General features: G+C 42.8%; 1 protein-coding gene across 1 annotated transcript in view; it reads right to left on the bottom strand.

Annotated features, from left to right (window-relative positions):
- Window positions 1-10,254: 10,254 nt before the first annotated feature.
- LOC132888364 (extracellular calcium-sensing receptor-like) overlaps window positions 10,255-12,321 on the bottom strand; it is a 45,695-nt gene continuing 43,628 nt past the window's right edge. The window contains exons 9-10 of the mRNA XM_060924421.1: window positions 11,334-11,457; window positions 10,255-11,168 (exon numbers count right to left, since the gene is read on the bottom strand). Coding sequence (XP_060780404.1) covers window positions 10,255-11,168; window positions 11,334-11,457 — 1,038 coding nt within the window. The remainder of the gene's footprint in view (window positions 11,169-11,333; window positions 11,458-12,321) is intronic.

The following is a 12,321-nucleotide window of genomic DNA, read 5'->3' as shown; positions in this document are numbered from 1 at the left end:
TTACGTGGCTCGGGTCTTTAGCACTACGAGCTGTCTGCGATACACTGTCCTCTGGCTTTACATCCTTTTCCTTTTCCACCTCCTCATCGCCATCCTCCTTCCGTATCCATTCTAAAGTTTCATCCAGAAAGTCTTTGTTCAATTTATATTTTGGTTCATACCAGTCTCTTTGGTCTGCGTCCTTCTCGTCTTCGTCGTCTATTAAACTCTGCACTGTTAATTGTATGCTCCTAAATTCAACTAAAAATTTATCAAATAACTCAAGTTGGGAATTTACTGTGTCTTTGTCTTGGCCGGCTTCTATGAGGTCATTAATTTCGTTTCTTTTTCGAGTGAGTACGCCAAGTTTCCCTCTACGGGTTCCCATTAATTTGCTTAACTCTCTCTCCTTATCATAACCAGTTTCAGTTGGACCGTCAGACATTTTTTAAACAAAAAACTTCAACACAATGTCGAGTCCAAACAAGAAAATGCGGTGCTTACACAGTCCAGTATTTAACTTAAACGAGGAAGTGATTCACTAACTAAACAAGGGCACAGAGTTCAATTCTAAACGAGCGCAGATGCTCCAACGATAGCAGTAAGTTGTCTATCACTGGGCGCGGCGGCCCCAATGACAGCAGGTGACTGTCCAATCGATGGGCGCGGCGGCCCAAGTTCAAGTGAGAGCTCGGCGGCTCGGAGAAACCCAGTTTTAAGGCTCGGTCCCACTGGCCGATGGACACAAAACGTATGCAAAAAGGACACAGCGGACGAGCAAAATTTCGGGGGTGGCTCTATCCGTTTTCATCCGCTCCAGAAATGGACAAAAATGGCGAAAATTTGCGAAAACAGAACGGAAAAGAACGGACGTGGGTAGTATATAGCGGGGATGTTAACCGCATGTTCATAGGAAGCCTAGCGGATGAAAGCGGATGGAAGTGGATGACAGCTCCGAAGGGGTTACCGGTGTTAACTGAGAAGCGGACGCATAGCAGAAAGAGCGGATGCATAGCGGATGAAGAGGATGCATCACGTACGCCTAACGGAAACAAAGGGGATGTTGCGCGGATGTATATCGGATGCAGACCGTTCACTGCGCATGCGGGGGGTATGAATTGCGTCTGCTCCGCGGATATAAAGGGATGCAGCACGCACGCCGTCAGCTTAAAGCGGAAAGACATGCTGGCGGCTACATCGATACATCTCTACTACTAGATGATTTTCTCCCCCTTTTTATACAAAATATCGATTGTCCACTAGGTGTCCTTCTACATACTCTAGACATACTCCAGACATCCTAAATATACGAGATACATCCCAGATATAAACGCTTTGTCCGTTTTGAATACTTTATACACGAGATGCATACGCTTACATCCTTTCTATTTCCGTGCTACTAACGATGAATAGACGTTTCATGTACCTTATCTTTCCTCCCTCTTTCCGTTTTCAGCTGCAGCGGATGTGAGTTGCGAGGATGCAGAGAGGATACAGCAGACGTTTAACGGATGATGACGGACATAGAACGTTTGTTGCTCGTATATGTCGCGGATTTACATCGTACACGGCGGAAAGTTCATCCGTTCTAAAAGTTTTGTGCAGCTCAAAACTTTTTGCGCGGATGAAATCACAGTGGACGGATGCTCGATGGATAGAGCGTATGAAGCACGTATGCAATGAGTACACAACGGATGCGTAGCGTTTTCCAACGGATGGCAAAGATTTTTTTACGTTTTACATCCTCTTTGCATCCGTAAGTGCAGTGGGACCGGGCCTTTACTCACGGTTGGCCGTCCAATGTCACAGTCTCACCAAGCACGAAGCAGCAGGCCCAGGCCTCATCAGCTAAAATCCAAAGCACAGCAAATAATCCAAACGTTCTGCGATCCCAGCTCCCTGATAAGGGTAATCCAATACTTTCGTCGATCACAGCGACTTCAGCGCAGCCCTTAATGAGCCGCTCAGGTGTTCCAACTTGCAATCAGCCGGCGTTTCTAGCTGCGTCTTGAGGCTTGCTTCTTCTTGGGTTCTTCGTGCTTACTTCTGTTTTCACAACTTCTTTCCAGGTTGCTTTTCTTTCAGCGCTCTTGCCTTTCTTCTTCTTGTCGCGTTTATTCTTCTCCACGCAGGGTCCAGAGAGAGTTCTTATTCATTTTTTTTTTCGTCTTCCTCTTCTTCAGGTGGATTTTAATGAAGCGAGGGTTTTAACTGGAGGGATGGTTTTAAATGATGCTCTTCTTTCTTCCTTACTTGCAGATGAGGTTTTTAACGTTTCGATTCCATTTTGACTTGCAAGCAGGTTTTTAACGATGTAGTGACTTCTTTTAAGGCACTTCTTCTAGACGCCGTTGAGGTGTTTTTAATTGCACGTGGTTTATTTAAACAGAAAAGTCTTCGTATAACGTCCACCATAACTCATAATAATAAAGGCAAACAAAAGGGTCCATGAAACAAAACGATAAACCAAGCGTGGTACAAGCACTACTCTAATAGTATGCCGCTGTGTTAATTTGTTATTAAAAACCTATATGCCTGCTGGCGTCACCAAATGTCCACAATTCCAAATTCCACAATATTCCACAGTTCCAAGTTTCCACCAGCTCACACTCCGACTACCAAACAGACTCCCTGTCTGTGTGGCACCCTCTACTAATTGTGCACCGCCTCTAATTGGACACCTGTGCATCAATTAGAAGACCGAGGCACTCAAGGCCAGGTTAAGTTGCAGCATAATTCTAAACAATTCCATATTCTGCCAGCAGGTGTCCATGTCAACATAATGAATCAAATTGGCTCCTATAGAGGGTATGGATGCGGAGTCGCAGCCAGGAGTGATGGGATGTTGACGTACTGCGCTTCTCTGATAATGATTTCGTCAACAACTTTCGGCTTACGAGAAACACCTTTACCTACCTCTGTGAGTGACTGCGTGTGCCACTGTCACGGGTGGAAACGCAACTTCGGCAGCCAATTTCCGTGAGTAAACGCGTTGCCGTCGGGCTGTATTGGCTTGCAACAGGTGCGTGTTACCGCACAATCGCAAACCTATTTGGCACAGCCAAGTCTATGGTGTGCTCCATCGTCAGAGAGTTCTGCGAGGCAGTTCGACAGGTTCTAATGCCAGAGTACATCAAACTGCCTCGGGGAGCTGAACTCCAAGAGGTTGTGGAGGGCTTTGAACACAGATGGTGCTTCCCCCAGTGTGGAGGCGCAATAGATGGGACCCACATCCCTATCCTTGCACCTGAAGACCACCATGCTGACTACTTTAACCGAAAGGGGTGGCACTCAGTCATTCTGCAGGGTGTTGTTGATCATCGATACTGGTAAGTACTCACAGTACAATGTAAATGTTTTATTTTTATAGTTTATATAACAACTGTGGCTATGACATTCATCTCAATGTCTGACAAGTGTAGTCCAGCCATAATATGTAGTGCAACCCTGCCTTAAATAAAATATATTAAAATCTTACATTATATTTAGGAATGAACTACCAACATCTTCGTCTATGTCTTCCAACAGCTTCACCAACATAAATGTTGGATGGCCAGGGAGCGTCCACGATGCCAGAGTTCTCAGAAATTCCCACATCTATTCACTGGCAGAGAGAGGAGAGCTTTTTCCCATGGTGAGTGTGGAGCAATCTAGTAATGTGTATCCCCTAGCAGCTGTTTCACCTAAGACCTCACCACCACACCGTTGCAGTTTTTTGCATTTATTTGGCCACAAAGATGCCTACGCATGTTGGCCTAATAGGCCTTTTCAGGGCTTATCCTGAAAAAGGCATAAGGCTGAAATGCGTAGGCATCTTTGTAGCCAAATAAATGTAAAAAAAAAAAAAAACTACCATCTTGAGTGCCTCGGACTTCCTTGCCTAAACCAAGTTTGAGAGTCCTACTCCCAACACTGATGAGCACCAAGGAGAAAAGGTGAACACCCTGAAGCACTCCTAAGTAAATACCTATTTTTTGTAATTAATCAGGGGTGTCTCAAAAAGTGCTGTGTAAAAACCTGTGTGTTGTTATTGATGGCATTGCACTGAGTCCTAATGATGACTTATCTGTGTACCTCAAGACCACTGAAGACATCATGGGTGTTGAGGTGCCCATCCTGCTTCTGGGAGATCCTGCCTACCCTCTGCGAACCTGGCTCTTGAAAGGGTACTCCGACACAGGAAACCTCTCAGCACAGCAGAGGTACTTCAATTTGCGCCACAGCAGATCCAGAATGACCGTGGAGTGTGCGTTCGGGCGGCTGAAAGGGCGGTGGAGGTGCCTTGGTAAATGGCTGGATGTGGACATCTCCATCGTCCCCACGGTTGTCAGTGCATGCTGCACACTCCACAATGTGTGTGAAATTCATGGGGAGGCCTACGAAGAACCCAGTGGAGCTGCTCTCAATGTTGACAGAGGGCCTGAAGGAGGGGCCTTGCCAGATATGCAACCAGCATTAGTGAGGGAAGCACTGACACAACTGTTCTATAGCCAGCTGTAGCCATATGTATCCTATTTGTCAATATAGCATGTTAAAAATGTGCAAATACATTGATATCTGATTCCTGACTTAAAAAGATAAACAGTACATTTCATTACATTGTAATTATAGTTTGATTGTTATTGCGAGTGTTACCCACTATTCCTGTTACCCACACCAACTGTGAACAATAAATCAACATATTTTTGTTAGTTTATTTGCTACTACTGCTTTAAGAATTAATAAAAGGTTCACACACTTGTTTTGGTGTTGCTTGTGTATTTATTACACCATAGTTATAAAAAAAACAACAACTTCAAGTTGAAAAACTGAACATGGTATGTTGCTTGTGTATTTATTACACCATAGTTATAAAAAAACAACAACTTGAAAAACTGAACATGATATTAGCCCTTACTATTTATCCTCAGGTCTAAAGGGGGGGGGGGTGATCCTGGGGGTGGAAAGCATGTGGCAGTGGCTGGTTGAGATCCTGAAGGAAAGGCTGAGTTGGAGATGGGGATAGGGACATTGGATAGGCTCGGGAATAATGTGGATAGTTTGGGTTGTAAATTGGGGCCTGGTAATGTGGCTGGGGTGGCTGTGGCTGTGGAGGATGTCGGTCCATAAACCGTCCATAAACGGTCATGCTCATGTTGAGCCGCCTGCAATGTCAGGAGCAGGTCGTCTTCAGCCTTAAAGGCTTTACTGATTCTGTCAGCAAACACCTCCAGAGTACTTTCCATTTTTGACTTCCTCTTACGAGTCTTTGCAGGTGCAGCTACAAAGGGAATAACATAGGAATGGGTTAGTAGCCCCCCTCTGGCCCAGATGAAAAACCAGCTCAAAGCACACCTCTTCACAGAAGCCTTTGTCCCTCTATCCCACACACTCCCTGTACATACACACGTGCATGCACACACAGTACATACTCATGCACACCATGTAAAGTGACGTTGGGTGTTTGGAGAGGCGCTTTATAAATCAATTTTTGTTTTGTTCTTGTTGTATTACTATTAATATTACTATTACTTTTATTATTATTATTATTATTATTATTGTTGTTGTGTTTTCAGATAGGTTGTTGCCAAAAGATGTAGCTTAAATTATAATGACAAAAAACGGCAATACTTACAGCCAATGGATGTAGATGCAGAAGAGTTGCGTGGTGCATCAGTAGCCCTACTGTTTTGTGTCTCTTCCGCGATGGAACCAGGGGAACCTGGGGACAGTGATGCCGGCCCATCCCCTGTGCATGTAATCAATAACACAATACAGTTAATGTTACGCTAGTACAGTGTTTTTTTATAGAATTACTGGATGTTATTAAAATAAGCAACAAAGTTTCATCATTTTCAACCATTTCAAACCACTGCGGTAGTATTTCGAATTGCAAAACAACCAGTTAACTCGGACAGCATGTGCACCCACCTGTATGGGAGTTGGTAGGGCTATCTGCCCTAGCAGTGTGACCTGCGCTGTCGTCGGTGCCCGCCTCGGTGCAGGCTTCCTCCGCACTATCCAGCAGCAGTTCTGTAGGGTCCACGCAAGGTTTGTCGCCCAGAATGCGGTCGAGCAGGTCGTAATGTGGACATGTCACACGACGCCGGCTGCTTCTTTTGTTGGCATCCTTAGTTTCTTTATATTTAGCACGAAAGCTCTTCACCTTTCGCTGGCACTGAAGCCAGGACCTCATGTACCCGCGCTTGGCAAGTGCTTTCGCTATTGTTTCAAAAACAGCGCGATTTCGGTATGACCCCTCCAATTTCGCCTGCATAGCTTTATCCCCCCAAATGTTAAGTAATTCAAGCACCTCACAGTCCCTCCACTGGGTGCCCTCGGAGGTTTCTGCAGCATCTCCATGGCCGCCTGCCGAGTTGTCGTCCGCCATTGTTGTTGTTTTGAGGCGGGATTAGCCAATGCAGAATAGTGACATTTGTCTCTTGTTGATGACGTGTAGGTCGCATGAATGCGACCTGTCCGGTCAGACTGCAGTCGCATGTGAAAAGAACGGATATGCATCGGAATTAGGACCACATATCCAAGCGGCCTGGGTCGCATGTGAAAAAATCAGATCTGTGTCGTTCAGATTGTCAATAACAAATCGGATACAGGTCGCATATGGGCAAAAAAATCGGATATGGGTCGTTTCAGGGTGCAGTCTGAACGTAGTCATAGATGACATATCAAATGTTTAAACTGAGAAAATGTATCATTTAAAGAGAAAAATTAGGTGATTTTAAATTTCATGACAACAACACATCTCAAAAAAGTTGGGACAAGGCCATGTTTACCACTGTGAGACATCCCCTTTTCTCTTTACAACAGTCTGTAAACGTCTGGGGACTGAGGAGACAAGTTGCTCAAGTTTAGGGATAGGAATGTTAACCCATTCTTGTCTAATGTAGGATTCTAGTTGCTCAACTGTCTTAGGTCTTTTTTGTCGTATCTTCCGTTTTATGATGCGACAAATGTTTTCTATGGGTGAAAGATCTGGACTGCAGGCTGGCCAGTTCAGTACCCGGACCCTTCTTCTACACAGCCATGATGCTGTAATTGATGCAGTATGTGATTTGGCATTGTCATGTTGGAAACTGCAAGGTTTTCCCTGAAAGAGACGTCGTCTGGATGGGAACATATGTTGCTCTAGAACCTGGATATACCTTTCAGCATTGATGGTGTCTTTCCAGATGTATAAGCTGCCCATGCCACACGCACTAATGCAACCCTATACCATCAGAGATGCAGGCTTCTGAACTTAGCACTGATAACAACTTGGGCCATCCTTCTCCTCTTTAGTCCGAATGACATGGCGTCCCTGATTTCCATAAAGAACTTCAAATTTTGACTCATCTGACCAGAGAACAGTTTTCCACTTTGCCACAGTCCATTTTAAATGAGCCTTGGCCCAGAGAAGACGTCTGCGCTTCTGGATCATGTTTAGATACGGATTCTTCTTTGAACTATAGAGTTTTAGCTGGCAACGGAGGATGGCACGGTGAACTGTGTTCATACATAATGTTCTCTGGAAATATTCCTGAGCCCATTTTGTGATTTCCAATACAGAAGCATGCCTGTATGTGACGCAGTGCTGTCTAAGGGCCCGAAGATCACGGGCACCCAGTATGGTTTTCCGACCTTGACCCTTATGCACAGAGATTCTTCCAGATTCTCTGAATCTTTTGATGATATTATGCACTGTAGATGATGATATGTTCAAACTCTTTGCAATTTTACACTGTCAAACTCCTTTCTGATATTGCTCCACTATTTGTCAGTGCAGAATTAGGGGGATTGGTGATCCTCTTCCCAGCTTTACTTCTGAGAGCCGCTGCCACTCCAAGATGCTCTTTTTATACCCAGTCATGTTAATGACCTATTGCCAATTGACCTAATGAGTTGCAATTTGGTCCTCCAGCTGTTCCTTTTTTGTACCTTTAACTTTTCCAGCCTCTTATTGCCCCTGTCCCAACTTTTTTGAGATGTGTTGCTGTCATGAAATTTCAAATGAGCCAATATTTGGCATGAAATTTCAAAATGTCTCACTTTCGACATTTGATATGTTGTCTACGTTCTACTGTGAATACAATATCAGTTTTTGAGATGTGTAAATTATTGCATTCCGTTTTTATTTACAATTTGTACTTTGTCCCAACTTTTTTGGAATCGGGGTTGTATTTGAGGTTTCACTTTCAAATGGGTATGTGTCTTCTAAATTTGCTGTCTCAGTATGAGGATAAAGAAATACATACACTTGAGATATATGTTTGGGAAAGAATGCAAGCTTTTTTATTTTTTATTTTGTATATATTCATGAACTTACAGTCACCCAATATTTGCTTTACTGTTGTGTCTCATGAGAGTTTATCTCTCCAGGATAATGTAAATACTTTTAGAAACATGTAACTCTGGATGTCTCTTTTGCTACTCTATTGACATTCATCATTTTCCCAAACCAGATTCATTGTTAAAATGTACTTTGGAGGATTCCTAGGGGACAGGACACTCGTGAGTAACTTGAGAGCCACTTTTGGTCACTTTGGACTCTGTTAATGGATGTTAACGCTACAAGATTCACTACTGCTGTTAATAGCAAGGGAAGAAAAAAAAAGCTTTGTTCTCTTTTTAGGTTTTCTTTTAATGCAGATTGTTGCAGCTATTTCATAGATTGAGCTACCTTATGACCATGCCACTCTAACACTGTGATTGGTGACAACTATATGAAAACTGATTACGGAATGTTCCTCACCATGTCATTCAAGCCTGGTAGTATGTTTAAAATGTTATATTACATGTACCATAACTGTAAACGAACAAACAAACAAACAAAAGCAAATTATTGTTTACTCCTGATTATATTGTGCATTGCAGCATATAGGGCTGAGGCTGTTTTTATTGGTCAGAGCAATGTCATCCCTGTAGGTAAAAGTATATTATGCGACTGACAGCTGCATTTTAATTAATGTGATTGTTCTTTGTAATTACAGCATTCACTTGGCCCCATAACAGATTGCTAGGTGAGTGCTCCCCAACTTGGTTTCCTACTGCATGCTTTCATTTATGCTGCCTCCTCACCTAAACCACCACCTCTGCTAACAGTGCAAGCCAGAGCAAAATAGTGATTTTCAACATTAAATATAGAATAAATTAAATTTTATAATATTTATAATGTGCATGAAATGTACTCAAGGGCGGCACGGTGGTATAGTGGTTAGCACTGTCGCCTCACAACAAGAAGGTCCTGGGTTCAAGCCCAGCAGCCAACAAGGGCCTTTCTGTGTGGAGTTTGCATGCTGTCCGCGTGGGTTTCCCCCGGGTGTGCCCCACAGTCCAAAGGCATGCAGGTTAGGCTAATTGGTGGCTCTAAATTGACCGTAGGTGTGAATGTGAGTGTGAATGGTTGTTTGTGTCTATGTGTAGGCCCTGCGATGACCTGGCGAATTGTCCAGGGTGTACCCTGCCTTTCGCACATAGTCAGCTGGGATAGGCTCCAGCTTGCCTGTGATCCTGTAGAACAGGATAAGCGACTACAGATAATGGATGGATGGGTGGATGAAATGTACTTGTGAAGTTCTTCAAATAAGTACTGTGTCAATTTCAGGAGATCTTTTAAATGGTGCACAAGCTTTTGGTCTTAGATGACAAGCTTCAGTGCCCTCTGCTGAACTGATGGACATAGAAATTACAGATGCATTTTAAAATTATAGGACTGATCACCCATCATCTCATACAAACATTTTTATAGTTTGTCTCTGTAGAGTTTTCTTTATTCTCTCATGACAGTTTACTGTATTGATGAAAACTGACATATTGCATACACCAATCAGCCATAAGATTATGACCACTGACAGGTGAAATGAATAACATTGATTACCTCATTACAATTGCACCGGTTAAGGGGTGGAATATATTAAGCAGGACAAGAACAGTCAGTTCTTGAAGATGATGTGTTGGAAGCAGGAAAAATGGGCAAGCGTAAGGTTCTCAGTGACTTTGACAAGGGCCAAATTGTGTTGGCTAGATGACTGGGTCTGAGTATCTCCAAAATGGCACACTTTTGTTCCCAAAAGTGGTCGAAGTAAGGACAACCGGTGAACCGGAGACAGGGTCATGGGTGTTGATGTCTCATCAATTCTCATTGGGCATGAAGGTTTGCTGATATGGTCCAATCCCACAGAAGAGCTACTGTAGCACAAACTGCTGAAAAAGTTAATGCTGGATAAAACAGAAAGGTGTCAGCAGTAACTTTTTCAGCAGTGACAAAATACGTTTTTGCCAATTTGAAAAGCGTATTTACTAAAGCGACTTAGATGTCATTTTACCCATCATATTTTTCTTTGTGTTTAGTTCAGGCTTAAACAGAATAATATAACATTTGGGTGTAAATATACAGAAGAGTAAAGCAAAACTGGAGGCCAAAATAGCAAATATCTCCACAGCGACAGTAAATTTTCCAGGAGAGCTGACATAAGCTGGAATAAAGGTAATCCACACTGCACAAAATATGAGTATGCTAAATGTGATGAATTTAGCTTCGTTAAAATTATCTGGCAGCTTTCTAGCAAGAAAAGCCAAAACAAAGCACAAGAAAGAAAGAAGTCCTATATAACCTAAGACCGCCCAGAAACCTACAGCTGAGCCCAAGTTACATTCTAATATTATCTTTTCCTTGTAGTAATTCATGTTCATGTAGGGGAAAGGAGGAGAAACTGTTAACCAAAGAACACAAATAAGGACCTGTATGAAAGTGAAAACAAGTACACTGAGTCTCTGCTGTAGAGGTCCAAACCATTTCATGACCTTACTGTCTGGAAATGTAGCCCTGAAAGCCATTAACACAACGACTGTTTTACCCAGAATACAGGAGATACAGAGGACAAAGGTGATCCCAAATGCTGTGTGGCGCAGCATACAGGACCACTCAGAGGGCCGTCCAATGAAAGTAAGTGAACAGAGGAAACACAGAGTCAGAGAGAACAGCAGCAGAAAACTCAGTTCAGAATTGTTGGCCTTAACAATAGGAGTGTCCTTTTCTATTCGAAATAAAATAGCTACTAACACTGTTAATGCAGCTCCAAACAAAGAAAAAAATGCCAGTATTATCCCCATAGCCTCTGTAAATGAAAGAAACTCTATCACTTTTAACACGCATTTATCTCTATCAGCATTAGACCAATATTCTCCTGGACACGGCTCACAGTTATTTGAATCTGAAAAATAATCATGATTATTTGTATTAGGAACAAAAATAAACTTCATCTCATGAGTTCATTTATTAATGCAATTGTTTAGGAATTGTATCCTAAATAATAAAATGAGGATACACAATGTACAATTAACAACTTGACTTTGAAACTTGGCAATGTCGAAATTACCTGTCTGGTTACTGATCTCTCCCTCTGCACATGGAATACAGTCGTAGCAGCAGATAGGCCGTCCTTTCTGTGTAGCTTTCCTGGTTCCTGGAGGACAGCTCTCACTGCACACAGACCTTGGTTTCTAATGGAAACAAAATATAACAGCTACAGTCATTATTTTTCCAATAGAATGTAGCAAATATAGCTTGTTTGAGGCATAACAATAACAACTTGTCAGATTAATCTTTATTTTTTGTGTTTCAGAACCGTCAATTTATAAGGCTCTGTGTGACAATTCCATGAATCTGTTGAGCCATATATGCATGCTCATTAATATGCAGCTTTGTACCTTTGAATTTTTAACTTTGAAGCATTATTTTGGTGTAAATCTTTTCATATATATTCTGTGGGATGTAGATACATTTTACGAACAGCAGATTATATAAAAAAAAAGTTGTGTAGAGACTTCCATCCATCCATTTACAGGGTCGCAGGCAAGCTGGAGCCTATCCCAGCTGACTATTGCCGCTTTTCCACTACAAACGCGGCTGAGCCGTGCCGTGCCGTGCCGAGTCGAGCTGAGTCGAGCTGAGCAGGGCTGTTGGAGTTGCATTTCGACTACAACCGCGCTGAACCGTGCTGGCTGGAAGTGGGTGGACACATTGGGTGGAGTTAGCGAAAGTGGGTGGACGTCACGTGATGTCGTTAAGCAGCGCAAACAGTGACATCAGTGACAGTGGCGGAACAAGTCAGAGCCGGGCCGGGGGCGGGGCAAATGACCGGGCCCTTTATTAAAGCTTATCATAACATCATTTTAGGCTACAAAATGTCCGCAACTGCGGTGTTTACCAATTTCAACACTACCGGGTGCAACTATATGTTATTTAGTACATCAAGTCCTTCAAATGAACATGTAACTCAGAAACAAAAAAACATTAGGATACTGTACATGGCTCATAATAAAACATCAATAGCCTATACTGCGCACATTATTTGAAGGGCATAC

This window comes from Neoarius graeffei, chromosome 6, assembly GCF_027579695.1.
Source record: "Neoarius graeffei isolate fNeoGra1 chromosome 6, fNeoGra1.pri, whole genome shotgun sequence".
Taxonomy (NCBI): Eukaryota; Metazoa; Chordata; class Actinopteri; order Siluriformes; family Ariidae; genus Neoarius; species Neoarius graeffei.
This window is presented reverse-complemented; position numbering and strand designations above follow the sequence as displayed.